General features: G+C 45.5%; 1 protein-coding gene across 1 annotated transcript in view; it reads left to right on the top strand.

The window, feature by feature from the left end:
• Window positions 1-3,615: 3,615 nt before the first annotated feature.
• The window catches only part of JMY (junction mediating and regulatory protein, p53 cofactor), a 127,990-nt gene continuing 114,516 nt past the window's right edge, over window positions 3,616-17,089 (top strand). The window contains exon 1 of the mRNA XM_065406644.1: window positions 3,616-4,542. Coding sequence (XP_065262716.1) covers window positions 3,616-4,542 — 927 coding nt within the window. The remainder of the gene's footprint in view (window positions 4,543-17,089) is intronic.

Genomic DNA, 17,089 nt, shown 5'->3' with positions numbered 1-17,089 from the left:
TCTGGACACAAAAGTGAAAACCATTTTCACATTGGAAGCTATGTTTGATTTATATTTGTTGAACTGAGTTGGCATTTAACCTACATGATAGATAGAAGTTACCTTTCATTGGAGTATCTCCCTTTTTCGAACCAGTTTTTCTCTGAGATGATGTTCTTCCCTCCTAGCTTTTATGTCTGGTATAGTCATGTTTTCCACACCACTTGACATGTGTCTGGTCCAATGCTTGAATGCAAAGGAATGCATTTCCTTCTGCATACCTGCTTTGGAGTACTTTCACGGGGCGATGCCTCACCAGCACAGCGCCTCCTGCTGGTCATCCTGGGAATTAGCTCTTCCAGCCCAGAGCACACCTCTGCAGGCCAGCATCTCGCCTGCCGCTGGCCCCCATGTCCCTCCCGGACCCCGGTGTCCCTCTACATCAGGTTTATGCCCCAGCAGAAACCCACAATCTGGGTCTCCCCACCCAGGAGAACCCCCAACCCTCTATCCCCACCTTGCCTGAGTGGCTACTGCCAGTCATCATCTAGTCCCCGCTCACTGGGGCAGACTGCAGTCTGTAAACCACTCATTATCAGCAAGGGGGTTAGGACCTGCTGCCTTCGCCTATCTCTGGGCTGCCCCTCTGCAGCCCCAGTACCATTTTTGGCCTTTTAGCAAGGCCTGCAGCCTGGGGTTTTACCAGGCTGGAGCTCCCAAGCTTCCTCTGCCCTTCCCCAGCACTGCTCCACCTCAGGTACCCTTCTCAGCTCCCAGGCAGTCAGGTCCTTCTCTCTCATAAGCTAGAGAGTCTCTTCTACTCTTTGGCCCTCAGCCCTCTTATAGGGCCAGCCATGGCCTGATTGGGGCGTGGCCCCACCTGTGGCTGCTTCCCCCAATCAGCCTAGCTTTCCCCCCATCCCCAGCCCTCTCCCAGGGCTGTTTTAAGCCCTTCAGGGCATGAGTGTGGTGACCATCCCGCTACAAGTACAAAACGTATATCATCCTCAGCCTAAGGATCATATATATGGTCCTGTCTCTGGCTGTTTGCTATTGAGTCAACACTTCCCTCACTTTTCCCACCAGCTCCAAGTTTTGGCATTCAAGAAGTCACCATAATTTTCCAGGGTACATGAGATCGGTTTGTACAGTGTCTTTGGTCCTCCATGTTTGGAGAATGTTCGGGTTTGCAGAGGCTATCCTCAAACTGTTTCCAAAAATAGGACTTTTTAAGAGACTTCTAGGACTCCTATCATTAGAGAAGGGATCATTTAATCACTTATTCTGCTTCTCTGACAATCTTGTTTGAGGAGTGATTCTTACTCATGTACCACCTCCCCTTAGATCTGAAACGGGGGGGAACATTTTTCAATTACTGTTTTTTCTCTAATGGTCTTGCCCTGCGGGGCTCTATTATTGTTGTTACATTTAAATTTGAGGCGAATTCTGTTTCCCACTCATCCAGGAAGTGAAAGGGGACATTCTAAAGGGCACCATGACACTGGCAGTAGGTCTCAGACTAAGGGTGAATTCTCAGTGCCAAAATCTTTGAAAGCTAGAGATTTCACCCAGTCTCATACTAAGAAAATGAGACTCAAAAGCAGGAATCCAGTCAAATTATATCAAAAGAGAAGCAGAATTACAGGTGACTAGTTATCCCTTTTTTGATGCGGTCCTTACAGTGCAATTGTCCAGTTTAGATATAGTATGTTCTGTATTACTTGAAGCGTCAACCAATGCAGAATAAAGTTGCCCACCTTTAAGTAGGGCAGGCAAACATGAGCATGTAATTGCTGTGCCTTGGTGCTCTCAGTTTACATCAAGATATCATCTATAAAACCACCCAAGACTTGGCTATTTCAGCGACTGCTTCTGTCCCCAAGTCCCATCATAGAGGCTGCTATCTGCCAGAGTGCTTTTGCTACCTATCCACGGACATGAACTCCTAAAGGCAGGACGGGGGTGAGCATTCTTGCTGGAGGTCCCTTGACTCTGGAAATTACCCTTTTGAGGTATTCCAGCACCTCAGTTTGATGGTTTTACGATGTCATGCAGGATGCATGTATTCAGTTTCTAGTCAGGAGGAAGGGAGGGAGTACCAGCAACAGACGTGGACTTTATTTGCCTCAGTCACTGGTAACAGAGGTTTGTTTTTAACTTGTGCAATAGTTGCCCAGATATCATAATGAGTAACTCAAGATAAGGAAATAAGATAACCTACATAAAACACCAAATCATTTCCCATTTCTCCAGGAAAGACTGTATTTGGGGAATGTGAAGAGTACCAAAAATCCCAAGCCAACTGCACCCACCGTTAGTGAATGTGGCTTCATTATTACAGCATGGGATTTACATGTCCTTCAATGCCAATTAAGTCCTTTCCTGGGCTGGGTGACTGAAATAGAAAAATACATTTTAGGTGTGTCCTTTTTGAAAAAACAAGGGAAGCAATTTTGGAAACGAAAGTCTGTGTGAGAAGAGAGGACAGTGGAGGAAAAAGTGAAACAGCAGGATGGGTTAGTGATTAGTTGCTGTCCCTTTGACTCCTACACGGAGTAGCAGCTAATGAGGAGAGAATCCCTTGACGTTGTTTTGGGATTACAGATTTGCGGCAAGGAAAAACAGGATGATATGCCAAGAAACGGAAGAGAAACTAAATCATGGGACCCAGAGAGACAATGGGTTTTCAAAGACAAAAGGAAGCGTGAAAGCCGAGCTGCCCCGGAACTGACAGAGATGGAGGAATTGACCCCTCCTCCCTTACCCCCCGTTATCCCAGAGGCGGCAGCGCCCCATGCCACTTTCGCCTGGACATTCCATCCGCCAGAGCCAGCAGCTGTGGAGTCGGGCGGAGGATTGACTTCGAATTACCCCTCGCTGCAGGGAAGGCGAGACTCCAGTTAAATCCCCCGACAGAGGCGATTAGGAGGGTAACGTGTCACTCAGGCCTCAGCCGGCACAGGCTCTTCTCTCCCCAACTGTTGCTTTTATTTTGTTTCCCTCCAACTGCGCCTGCGCCTGCTCCCCGGACAAGCCGATCCCAGCTCCCCCTCCCCTTGGCCGTTGGGCCGCCGTGATTCTGAACGCCGCACGTGCGGCTCCTCGCGCCCCTCCGCTGAGCCTGACGTAGGCTACGGACCGGTGACAGCGTGAGGAAGGGGAACGGGAGGAGCATCCCCGTGGAGGAGGGGGGAGCTCTGTCTGGCGGCGTGGGGCAGGGGAGGAGCGCCGGCCGCCCGCGCCCCCCGCCGTTCACAGGAGAGGAGCCGGAGGAGGGGCGGGGACAGCAAGTGGCTTGGGGGCGGGACAGGACCCTAGGGCGGGGTGAGATGCCGCAGCGGCCGCGTCGCTTGTAAACAGAGCCTGCTTCTGGCCCACGTGATCGTGCGAAGTACCTGTACGGGGAGCTGTATTGTCCGCGGCGGCGCCCGCCCGCCCGGTGCAGGACGATACCGCGGCGGGAGGCGGGGCCGGCGCAGCCCGCGTTGCGCGCGCTGGGCGACGAGCGGCACCAGGAGGCCGAGCTCGCGAGCGGCCGTTCCCCCCCGGCGCATCCGTCTCCCCCAAGATGGCTGAAGGCGGGCAGTGAGCCGGCGGCGGATGCGAATGCCTAGCGCGGGCGCGTAGTGGGGCACTATGTCCGCCTTCGCGCTGGAGGAGACGCTGGAGGCGGACTGGGTGGCGGTGAGGCCCCACGCCTTCCTCGAGCGAGAGAAGCACAAGTTCGCGTTCATCGTGGCCTGGAACGAGATCGAGGGCAAGTTCGCCATCACCTGCCACAACCGGACGGCTCAGCGGCAGCGCAGCGGCTCGCGGGAGTTGCGCCGGGGTAGCCCCGGGGGACAGGAGCACAGGGCCCTTGCCCAGGCTGGCGCCCCCGCGGCCCGCCGGACCTCGGCCTGCGGGGCGGACTCCAGCCCGGCCAGGAGCTCCTCGCATCCCCGCGCGGACTCGCTGCTCCGGAGCACCGAGAAGGGCGCCGCGGCCGGGGCAGAGGCGATACTGAAGAGCCCGCTGCGAACCAAGGCCAGTCCGGTCCGGAGGCCTCCGCGTAGCACGGAGGCGGCGGCGCCGAGCCCAGCAGGTGCGGCCGAGGAGATCGAGGTGCTGGAGTTGGTGAAGGATGAGCCCGCGACCCCGCTGCTCTTGCTGCCGGGACCCGTCCAGCAAGGTGCCGAGCCGGCCGCAGACGCGGACTCCTCGGGGGAGGAGTGCAGCTGGGCCGGCCTCTTCTCCTTCCAGGACTTGCGGGCCGTGCATCAGCAGCTGTGCTCGGTGAACTCGGAGCTAGAGCCCTGCCTGCCCGTCTTCCCTGAGGAGCCCTCGGGCATGTGGACGGTGTTGTTCGGGGCCCCGCAGCTGTCCGAGCAGGAGATGGACGCGCTGTGTTACCAGTTACAGGTTTATCTGGGCCATAGCTTGGACACCTGCGGGTGGAAGATCCTCTCCCAGGTGCTCTTCACCGAGACCGACGACCCCGAAGAGTACTACGAGAGCCTGAGCGAACTGCGGCAGAAGGGCTACGAAGAGGTGCTGCAGCGGGCCCGCAAACGCATCCAGGAGGTGAGGCCCCAACACAGCTAGGACCCCTCTGCATAGCCTCCACTTCTTTCCACTCTGTGCTACTCCCTGTAACTCTGCTACCCCCCTCACCACCCGTACAATTGTACAAGTTAAATAGAAAACTAGTGTAGAAAAGGAAAACTCCACTTTGGGTGTAGCTAAAAGGTAAAACTTTGGAGATGGAAAAACTGGGCTAGACCTTGCTGGATCCAGAGCCATATTTGGATTGTTTCAAGTGCTTGTGGTGTCAGGGGCCAGACTTCTGTGATGTCCTAGGAGCGGCTAGGTTCTAAACAGTAGAATTTAGAGGTTTGTGGATAAAAATTTGCTGGATCTGGCGAGACGTAAGTGCCAGGTATATCTTTTTTGCATTGTTCTTGCGCTAGGAAGTGTTGGAGTCTGGATTTTTCTGTTTGAGTGAGATTAGCAACGTGTGTTGTCTAATTTGACAGTCCAGTTTGGGAGCTTGAGGTAAAAAAATTGTAGACTCCCAAAGACTCTGGGTACAGATATGTGTCTTTGCAGTGCTAGTGAGCAGTCTGTGGATTTTTGCAGTAGAATTGGAGTTGCATTTCGCTTTAGCTAGAAGAATTCTGGGATTTGGGATTTAAAAAAGACCTGGCTCAAGAAGAATCTACTTATGTAACTGTTGTCCCAGTTCGCAAAAAGGTCTACTTTTTTTTTTTTTTTTAAAGGTCTACTGGGACCTGCTATTTTTGTTTTGTTTAGAGAGTAGAATTTGGGGGACTGGAGTTAAAAATTAGCAGGATCCAGGTATAAGATTTTGTTTCTCCAGTGCTATTGGGTTGAGATGTGTCAGGATCCAGATTTTTCCAATGTTGTTACACAAATTTTTATTTAGGTTGTACAGTGTTGGCCAGAAAACTGCCAAGCTCCAGATGCTAGATCTAGATTTTAGCTAAGCTCAAGTGCTGGGATGCAATGGGGTCTGAACTTTTTTAGTGCCATAGAAGCAGCCATACTTCATTCATGTCATAGAATTTGGCTGGTGAGGGCCAAAATAGGATAGATCCTACAGGATCCAATTGGTGGATCTGGGTTTTTGTAGCACTGATGCTCAGATTTGTGGAGGTCTGAATTTATTTATGTGGGAGTAGCTAGAATTGTTCTCTATTCTGACTGTACAGTTTAGGGTCTTGGGTCCATAAATAATCAGGATTCAGGGTAGATCCAGTTTTCACCCAGTGAATGGAGTCATGGAGATCCACAACATGTTCCAGGGCCGTAGCAACAAAGAACGTGGCCCCCTCCGAACGCTGGCCCCCTCCGAACATATGTCCGGGCGGGGCCCTTTACAATGCAGAAACTGGAATGCGGTATTTATTTTGCCACTTTTAGGGGCCCCCTTCCTTGCGGGGCCCCCTCCGGTCGGAGGGTATGGAGGGCGCTCGCTACGCGTCTGACATGTTCATTTGGAGGGTCATGACTGTCACCACAATGCAGTATTTTCATGCATCGACACCTCATTACAATGCCATGTCAGAATTGATAATTGTGATTTTGTGGCATTCTTACCAAAGGGGCCGAATTCATCCTTGGTGTTAATTGGTGATATGTCACTGATGAATTTGGCCCAATACTCCTCTTCTCATTTTACTTCCTTGTCCACAAGAGAGGAATAAGAAGCAGCCTAGAGGCTCTTGGCCATTTGCCTAGCACTCTTTTTGTATGGCACTGTGTAGTACAAAAGAGGTGCCTATGAGACCAGTGGCCTCTGAGAGCCATTTGTAAGGCCTTGAACCTTGTTTGGTGATAGAGCATTGGTTCAGTATGAGTCCTGATGAGTTTCCACCTATGCTGCTTCTCCACCAGAATCATAGGCAGAAAAAAAAATTAAGCGTTCAAATAAGCTGTCTTCAGTCAGATTCGGATGCTATCAATGTCTTGCGTTCTTGATGAATGTGTATAATTTGGTGCAGACAAAATGGCATGGCAGCATGTGTGTATTTGACCACAGTACAATCTTTCCTCCCCATGGTAACTGAACTAATTGTATACCTAATGTCTGTACAGTTGTATCTCTGTCAGTGCCTATTGTGTAAATCAATCATCTTTAATTAAAAAGTGCTTCATGTTTAAGAAAGGAGACCAACTGGTTGACCTGCTCTTTCACTTTTGGCTCTCAGGTTTCTGCTTCCCTACCTATTGAAGCAGCTTGCTTGGTAATAGCTTCATTTTAAACAAATAGTTCGTATCATTTGGCTTTGTAATTTTAAGGAAAAAAGAGGAACAGATGATGGGGTATCCAATATTTGTTAATAGAAAACTTCTATCTTCAGAATTACCTATGCCTTGGAGACAGGGTTGGCTCTTCCCTGAAATGTAAACCTGCAGGATCACATTTCATATATTCCCTTTCAACTTGCGTTTTCCATCTGTACTTGAAATCTACTTATCACTGGATAGGAATATTAGATTCCTGCAGTTTTGTATGGCTATATATTTTAGAGCTTTGAAGGGCAATGCTGAGTGTTCTTAGCATTGGGCGTGGTGTGTGTTTGTTATGAAACCTGGTAAATGTAGATGGTTTTGGTTAGTGTACAAAAGATTTCAAATGGTACTTAACATCTTAAAACATATTTTTAAGGCTTACATTTTTTCATGTAACTTTTTATAAGCTAAATTCAATTGTGCACTTTAAGATGCTATAATATTACTTCTAAAATACTTGTAATATCCCTAGGTGTAAATTCTGTTAATTTGAAGGGAGTATGGGGCGAAGCAATCTGAGCAAAAAATACCCCCTTTGTCTTTATTGTTGTAGTGTCCCACTCTTTGCCATCTGTTGCTTTTCATAAGTGCTACAAGATCTAATTGATCTTTACAGCAGTTAATAATTGGTGCTGTTAGTGCTAGGCATCTTTCTTTGCCTGAACTGTAAAGTTTTAATAAACCATAAGCATTTCTCTCCACTTGCAGTGACTATTGTGCAACAAAGATCCAAAATAAGGAAGACAAAAATAGTTGTACAGGAAGGATATAATCAGCATTGTAAGGATTTGATTTTTATCGGTTAATGTCAGTAAATGTCAATTTCACACAAACTGCTGAAAAAATAATTTCCCTGGATAATACTTGAAATGTACAGCGAGACAAAATAAGAAACATGCTGCTTGAGAACTTTAGAGTTCTAAGGATATTTCCAATGATGATATTCATGGAAAGTACATAAACATCAAATTCTGCCAAATCTATTTAAAATTATTTTAATAATTTGTTTTTATTTTGGTCAAGTAATGCATTTTACTATAGAAGAAAGAATGTTTTTGCTGGTCTAAGCTGCATCTACACTAGGTGGGTTTGCTGTATAGCTGTACGGGCAAACTTCTAGAGTAGACTAAGGCTACGTCTACACTACCCGCCTGAATCGGCGGGTAGAAATCGATCTCTCGGGGATCGAATTATCGCATCTCGTTGGGACGCGACAATCAATCCCCGAATCAACGCTTGTACTCCACCAGCGCAGGTAGGAGTAAGCGCCGTCGATGGGGGAGCCGCGGAGGTCGATTTGCCGCCGTCCTCACAGCGGGGTAAGTCAGCTCGGATACGTCGAATTTGCGTATCTTAAATCGACCCCTTCCTCCCCCCCCGTAGTGAGGACGTAGCCTAAGCCTTGCTTTACTCCCTTCTGCTTAGCCAGCTCTGAAGTGGAGGATCTGGGGAGATGCCTATACTGCATGCCTACTGCATCTTCTCTTTTATGGGGTCCTTCAGTGAATAGTTTCTTTGCTTTTCTCTGCTGCTGCTCCTATCTCTTCTTAACTGCAGCAGCATGAAACTGACACTCTTGACAGTTGCACTGCTGCCAGCAAGGCTCTGAATTGTATTTGTGAAACTGGCTAGAACTTGTTAATTTCATCCTGCTACTGCTTGGTAAAGTTACCAACAGCAGTTGAAGGGGCATTGCTGTAGTCTACCAGCAGATGCAGGAAGATCACTCTGCTTCATTTGTTTACATTCTGTTTATATTTGGGTTATTTTCATGACCTTAAGGTCTAGAAACAATTTTAATGAAAGCTTAAAGTCAGAAGTTCTCTTATCTGCTGTGGCTAGTTTACCACTGTTTTGGGGCTAATAGATTTTATTTTAATCTCTTCCCCAGTTTAGTACACACGCAGAGCGTTTTACTAAGCAACTGGATTGTTTTATAAATCTTAATTTTTCAACTCTTGGTTTAATTTTGCTTTTGATTCAAAGTGGCAGACCTTAAAAAAATCTTCTGTCTGAAGTCTTATGTACTATTGATATAAATAACTAAGGTTTCTATCACTGAAAAAAATTAATCCCCCCCCCCCCATTTGCATACATCTTGTATTTGATAATAGTGCATGTGGTCAGTCATACTGTTTTCTTTGTAGAGTCAGTGAATTTCTTTTGTATGTGGTTGGCCTTTTATGTGGCCATAGAGGAGAGAAACAAACAAAATTTATATCAATAGATCAATAGTACATCAAGTCACAATACTGGCAGTGAATTATTTCACATCTTGCAGTTGATTAGATTTAACTGTGTTGCTTTAAAGGGATGCTGTCAATGTAGGAGTTAATGTGTCAGCTTCAGTGTAAAACAATTCAAATACACCGCTACCTCGATATAACGCAACCGGATATAACACGAATTCGGATATAACGCGGTAAAGCAGTGCTCCAGGGGGGCTGCGCACTCTGATGGATCAAAGCAAATTCAATATAACGTGGTTTCACCTATAATGCGGTAAGATTTTTTGGCTCCCGAGGACAGCGTTATATCGAGGTAGAGGTGTAGTAGTTAACAACTTGTAAGGATTCTGTCTCATGCACATTTGAATGTTTTTGCTTCTGGTAAAGGAAGCATTCTACAGTGAAAGCAGTATAGTGAGAAAGTGATGTGTTTGCATGATAATTCCAGTAACTTAAAAACTAAACCATAGTTATTTGACTGCTTACTAACAATTTGGATTTAACTTTGACATAAATGTATCTGTTAAATATGTAGCCATGCACTCTGTCTCTTCTCATAGTTCAGTGCCCTGCTGTTTAAAGCAGAACGTTCCCCTTTTATATCCATTCTGGATTATCAAATAGTTTGTGTATAGAATCATTGTGCTTGAATACTGCAGAAGGTAAAGATAAATCCTGTCAAGTAACTGTAATGGTTAAATCTGAAAGATTTGCAAGACTTCTTGTAAGAGGAATAAAACATACCTTTTGTTTTATACTTCTCTTTGATTTGAAATTCAGAGGGTTCAAATCTTGGCTTCTTTATTCATTATTCTGAACCTTCTATATCAGTGGTTCTCAAACTTGGGCCGCCGCTTGTTCAGGGAAAGCCCCTGGCGGGCTGTGCCATGCCGGTTTGTTTATGTGCCACGTCTGCAGGTTCGGCCGATCGCGGCTCCCACTGGCCGCGGTTCGCCGCTCCAGGCCAATGGGGGCTGCAGGAAGGGTGGCCAGCACGTCCTTCGGCCCGCGCCGCTTCCTGCAGTCCCCATTGGCCTGGAGCGGCGAACCGCGGCCAGTGGGAGCCGCGATCGGCCGAACCTGCGGACACGGCAGGTAAATAAACCGGCCCGGACCGCCAGGGACTTTCCCTGAACAAGCGGCGGCCGGCCCAAGTTTGAGAACTACTGTTCTGTATGACTTTCTGTGGTGGTAGTCATCAGTTAATAGGGTGGTTTTGTTTTGTTTTGTTTGTTTTTTCAGTTAAAGTAAAAGAGAGCAGAATAAAGCCAGCATTGAGCACTTTGAAAATCCGAGATGTAGATGATTGACAACAGACCTCAAATACTGGTTGGCGATTGTTTTATTAGAAACCAATATTGTCTCTCTGCAGTCTTGATTTAACACTGAATATTTGAACAAATGAGCTTGAAACCACTGTAGGTGAGTAATGTAGCTTAGTTAACATCCGCCAGTTTTTTTGGCACAGTATTCTATATGGAATTAGCCAGTGGCCTCATTCTATTGTCCACATCTTAATTAGGTTTGGTAGAATTTGATTTTTATTTTATATAAATTTTGATGGATAATATCAATATTTATTTTTGAGCATTTTTTATTTTTATCCATTTAAATTTTCACAGATGTGGGAAGGGGGTCATAAAATAATTTAATGACAGATTGAGATTGAAAAATTTAAAACTATAATAGTTAAAATATAAATAAATATCCTTAAGTTCTCAAGCAGCATTTTCTTTAGCCATCTGTAAATTTTGATTGTTGATTTATGTATATGATGAAATCAACATTTACCAATAATTTAATCTTTTCAAGACCAATCATAAATGTGCACTAATTAGTACCTAGCTGGGAGCCCTAGTCAGAGAGGATTTTTTTCCAGAGTTGTCCTTACTCAGCTGTCTTTTTCACTTAGGGCATGTTTTCACTAGCAGCGTTAAAGCGCTGCTGCGGCTGTATAGTCACGGCACCGGCGCTGGGAGAGAGCTCTCCCAGCACTATAAAAAAACCACCTCCAGGAGGGGAGTAGCGACCAGTGCTGGGAGTAGAGCTGTCTACACTGGGTGCGCTGTCTACACTGCCACTTTACAGAGCTGAAACTTGCAGCGCTCAGGGGGGTGTTTTTTCACACCCCTGAGCGAGAAAGTTGCAGCGCTGTGAAGTGGCAGTGTAGACAAGGCCTTAGTCTAAGTTAGAGTTGCTATCTGTATACAGGCCCATTGGCATTTTTTTCCAATTTATCATGGACTAGTCAAAGCTTACAAGTGCCTTACAAAGTCAAACCTCTTAAGATCTAGTTTTCCACCTGACTCATCCTGCAGCTGTTTAACACCTCATTGAAGATACTGAATGATGATATCTTTAGATAGAAATCACAAATGGAGTAACTTTCCCATCTTGCAAACTAAAAATGCAAATACATCAACACTTTTCTTTTTCAAAATGAACATCTCTGCACTTCTGAAATATCAAGTGTATTTTGTTTAAAGATTAATGTGTTACGTACAAGATATATGCATATGACTTAAAATGTTATCAATTAAACAAAAACGTTTTAATGTTGAGAGTGAGATATTAACTTGAAGGCATGGAAACATTTGACTGAAGGAGATATAGAGCTTACCCTAAGGGAACATTATTAAAAATTCTTGGGCTTTAAGTAAAACTTCTGAAGTTCTGTTTAGAATTATTTTGTCCTTTTAAGTAGCAATCTTTTGTTATTTAAAAAAAAAAAGTGTGTTCACCATTTTGCCTTAGCTTCCTACATCTTATTGTCTTTACATTTCACTTGTTTATATACACCTCTACCCCGATATAACGCAACCCAACATAACACGAATTCGGATATAACGCGGTAAAGCAGTGCTCCGGGGGGGGCGGGGCTGCGCGCTCCGGTGGATCAAAGCAAGTTCGATATAACGCGGTTTTACCTATAATGCGGTAAGATTTTTTGGCTCCCGAGGATAGCATTATATCGAGGTAGAGGTGTATTTCCCTTCCCTTTTACTTTTGTTCTGTGGGCAGAAACAAATTGAAACAATTTTGATATTTGAAGCTGTAATACCCTATCTTTTCTCAGAGGTTAGGGTTATTGTAAATGTGATTTTGCTTTCTGCTGACAAAGTAGAGTGTTGGGGAAACCAACACAAGAATGAGCTTCTTTAAAAAGGTACAAAATTAATAGTTTTATGCACTTCATCTGTAATAGATGAATACATCTTTGATAAAGCACTCTCACTTAAGCTTAGAAATCCTAGTACTTGCGGAGGCTTGTGACCATAGGTTAATCAGAGTTCTGGCTTGCTGCTCTTGTTCCCAAGCATTGTAGGGTTCTTGGGCCAGGTTTACACTACAAACTTACATCAGTCTAACTATGTTGCTCAGGGGTGTGAAAAATCCACACCCCTGAGCAATGTAGTTACACTGACCTAATCCCCGATGCAGACAGCGCTGTGTTGATGGGAGAGCTTCTCCCGTCGACCTAGCTACCACCTCTCAGGGAATCTGGGCCTGGCCGATGACAATATTCCTATGCTTATAGCCGCATGCTATATGTTCCATAATATTTGTGAAGGGAAGGGTAAAAGCTTCACTCAAGGCTGGACCGCTGTGGCTCAGCGCCTGGAGGCTGAATTTGAACAGCCAGAGACCAGGGCCATTAGAGGGCCACAGCGTGGGGCCATAAGGATTGGGGATGACTCGAGGCAGCGGTTTGAAGCGGAAAGCCACTAATATTTGTTGCTATGCTCTGGGAGTGCAGTGCTTGTAATGCTAGGAGGTGATTGTGATTGGTGCAGACGATGCACTAGGAAGGTTTAAGAAAATTGCCTGTTGCTCTGCAGGGCTCTGTTTGCTTTCAATTAATGGAATAAAGATTGCTTTCAAACCAACACAATTATTTTATTAAAACAACAATTGGAGGAGAGAGACAAACAAAAAAAACCACATCAGCACTGTGAGGGAAGGGAGGGTCCCAGGAGGAGGTGGGGTCCTGGGATGGTTAGATTTGTGTATGTCCAGGTATCATATGCAGCCTTGGCCTTTGGAGTACAGTGCAGAGAGTACTGTACTGTAGCGGATGGGTGTTGAGTGCAGTGGGTACTGGGAGTCCATAGGGCTGGACTGTGACGGGGGGAGGAGTGGAATGCAGTGGGTACAGACTGGATCCAGGAGGTTAAGAGTGTGTTGGCGGTGTCTGGGGGGCGCATGGTAAAGAGTTTTGCGAAAGTGGCTGCAGGGGAGGGAGGGCGGGCATGGAGCTGCTTGGTTTGTAGTGCTAGTAGCGCCTGGAACGTGTCCGCTTTCCGCTCCATAGCTTTTAAGAGCCGCTCCATGGCTTCGTTCTGGCGCACCGCGTTCTCCTTTCGGTCCCTCTTCTCGCTGTCCCGCCACTCCTTCAATTCATGTTTTTCAGCTGCGGAGTGCACCATGACATCACGCAGAAAGTCCTCTTTAGTTCTTCGTGGTTGCTTTCTAATTCTGCACAGCTGTTCAGCCGCCGATAACAAAGAGGGAGGCTAGGCTTCCAAGGTCATATCTGTGAAGCCAAAATGCAACATTTTACAGAAGCAGTATTGTTTGCAACACACAGACCACTGATTCAGTGATTTAAAACACAGCCACTATTCACATACCTGTCACTAACTGGCTGTCTCCAGGCAAGCACACATGAGCCACAAGACCTCCAAAATGGTGAGTAATTGCAGGGGCAGGGGAAATCAGTGTTCCAGGACCATACTGTACACTGGGCACATGCTTCTTGGGGAGAGCCAGCACTTTAGGGGGGAGCCTTATAATCATTCCTGTCCCCAGGGTAGAGAAGAGCTCCTGGTTGCATGTATCTCTGACCTCTGAGTCGTCCTCTGCCTCTGGGTCCCCCTCCACATCCTTGTCCAAGATTTCCTCCTCCCGACTCGGTCCACTCTTGACTGGCACGCGAGCCACCGAAGTATCCGCAGTGGCCTTTGCAGTGAAGTTGGGTCACCACCGAGTATTGCGTCCAGCTCTTTGTAGAACCGGCAGCTCGTAGGTGCAGCACCCGAGCGGCGGTTTGCCTTCCGTGCCTTGTGGTAGGCGTTCTGCAGCTCCTTAACTTTGACCCTGCACTGCAGTGTGTCCTGGTCATGCCCCCTTTCTGTCATGCACCGTGAAATCTGTCCATAGGTATCATAATATGGCTGGAGCGCAGCTGGGACTGGACAGCCTCCTCTCCACAGCAAACAGGAAGGGGACTTTCAACATTCCCAAAGAATTTAAAGGGTGGGGCTCACGGTTGCTCACCTGAGGGCAGGGCAATAGAGTTCAAATCGATGACCAGAGAGGTGAGAACAGGCATTGTGGGACACCTCCCGGAGGCTGCTGCAATCGACCAGGCTGTAGCCCCGACGCAGAAAGCTGTACACCTCTCGTCGGGGTGGTTTTTTTTACAGCGCTGCAACTGCGCAGTTTCTGCTCACTAAGTGGCTTGGCAGTGTGTACACCTCGGGAGTTACACTGCAGAAAGCTGCTTTACTGTGCAGAAACTTGCCAGTGTAGACAAAGCCTCAATTGCTTGGTGTTCCTTCTCTCTTTCCACCTATTGCTGTGTTGCTTCCCACCCTCTACTTTCTACTTTAGTTTCCTTCCCTTATTCCTACATCTTCTTTCCCCCTCTTTTATTATATGTCCTGCAGGGCTTAGCTTTAAAGTCAGTCCTTTCCAAGTTGCTTACAAAATCCTGTTTTTGTTTTGTCTTCTTCAGACTCCTATCTCTGAGATATTGCCACATAGGTAGGCTCTAAACTAGACAGCTGGTTCTTTCCAGTCATTGCATCTTTTTTTTTATCAGCCATTTTCCTTTATAGTATGTCAATAGTATGCTACAAATGGCCAGCAGGGCTTAGCTGTTATATAGCTTTTTATAACTGTAATGTTGCTATAATAGAGATGGAGGAGCCACTGAAAAACAGAATCTTGTAAATTGCTGGACCTGGCAGTTCTCCATAGGCCACTATGTAGTCTTTGCCAGAACACATTTTGTACATCCTTTTCTCTAATCTAGTACACTATTGTTGGTACAGTTCTAGTCTGTTTAAAATAGCCGCTTTAGGGAAGAACATCTGCAAAAGTATAGGCTTGATCCAATTAACTGATAATTTTATGGAATTCTCATGCTTTTCAGATGACAACATTTATGACTAAAGAATATAGTGTTGGGAGAGGAAAGGTTAATTCTGAACTTCTTCAGTCCCACCCAGATTATCCTCCGGATGTTTAGTATTTTTGTTTAGAGAGTTTTTAGCATGCATACTAAAAAGACCATCTGCTAAAAAGAGGCTGTGGATAGATAGGATAGGTGGGGTGCCTTTGTTAGGGAAAATTAACATAGAATGTATACTATATAAATGGCTTGAGTGCTTTGTTTAAAAGTCAGGCAACTCCTTTTAAATATGGCCCCACACCCAGTAACTTCTTATAATAAGACCAATTATTTATGTGGAAAATAAGTCTGCATTTCAAGTCTTGGGACCTGCTAATTCTATTGTCTAGCTTTTAGTGTCACAAAGCAACTACAAATGGCAAGAAAATCAATTCTTTTTGAATTTTGTGATTGTGGTGTATGTACATTTTATGCAGGTTTGGGCAGCTCCAATACTCAAGAGGTCAATAATTGAATGTTTGTATGTTGTTTTTTCCTTCTTTTTAGAGAACAGCATCAAATGACTTAAGGGGGCAGCATCAACTTAAAAAAAAAAAAAGACATTCTTTAGGATTGTCAACAATATAGTGGTTAAAGGAGAACCAGCTGATTTGAGGCCTTTCAAAAACACTTTGATAAAGTCCTTCACAAGAGGCTATTAAGGAAACCTAATAGATGGGGTAAGAGAAAGAATACCATGTATTTAAAAACTGATTAAGAGATGGAAAACAGGGCTAGACTGTCACTATTAACCTTTTGCCATGTTGAAAATTGGGTGCACAAATGTTTTGTACTAGAAGCAGTGTTCAGTGTATTAGTGATCTAAGAAAGAGGGTAATCCACAGTTGCAGATTTCGCAGAATTATTTAGGCTCATCAAGATGAGATGACAGAAACTCTCAGAGAAATGCTAACAAAGACAATATACCTTTGAACGATGCACTTGAACTACTCACCTACACCTCTACCCTGATATAACGCGACCCCATATAACACGAATTCGGATATAACGCGGTAAAGCGGTGCTCCGGTGGGGCGGGGCTGCGTGCTCCGGCAGATCAAAGCAAGTTTGATATAACGCAGTTTCACCTATAACGTGGTAAGATTTTTTGGCTCCTGAGGACAGCGTTATATCAGGCTAGAGGTGTACTTTGTAGGGTACTAAAATTCACAGTACCAGTCAGAAAAAAGATTTTGATGTTAGCGTGTGTAGCTCAATGAAAACCTTCTCAGCTTGCAGTGCTATTTAAAAGCAAACAATGTTAGCATGTAAAGAGTGGGATGGAAAATATTACACCACCATTATATAAATTGATGGAATGCCCTCCCAGAACTCTGGAAACTGAGATTTGTTGGTGATAGGATAGTCTCAAGGATAGCACTAGAAGTACTATTGCTTGAATTACCTAAAACTAGACTGTAAAAGGTAGATCGACTAGATGACCTAATAGGTTTTTCTGCGCCATAAGTGGTATGAATTAATAAGGGTAGGGCTCTTTTCTAGTTAAGGTACATTGTCTAAACTTGCAGAGCTACTGAAGTCAGAGGAAGGTGGATGTAAACTTGGGAGCGTAGACTGGGAAAATGGTTGACAATATTTTAAATGGTTAATTGAATTAAAACAAGTAGAACTTAAATTCATCCTTGGTGTAAATGGGTGCATATCCACTGAGTGCTGTACAGTAGTACTAACGTTTCCCTTTAATGTCCTTGCAAGCATCTCCATGCTCATCTCTTGACTTTCATCTACACTCCTCCCTCCTCAGCATAGGTGATGGCTGTGGTAGGGTCATGTGTTTGGTGTTTCTTGTATTTTTGGGTAGCAAAACTTTTCAACTGGTGCAGTTACATTGGTGGTAGCAAGAGATCTGATGTGGACAAGGTTCTTATGACAGCTGGTGTTTACCACAGTG

Source organism: Emys orbicularis, chromosome 6, assembly GCF_028017835.1.
Source record: "Emys orbicularis isolate rEmyOrb1 chromosome 6, rEmyOrb1.hap1, whole genome shotgun sequence".
NCBI classification, from domain to species: Eukaryota; Metazoa; Chordata; order Testudines; family Emydidae; genus Emys; species Emys orbicularis.
The sequence above is the reverse complement of the archived record's forward strand: the minus strand, read 5'-3'. Positions and strand labels throughout refer to the sequence as shown.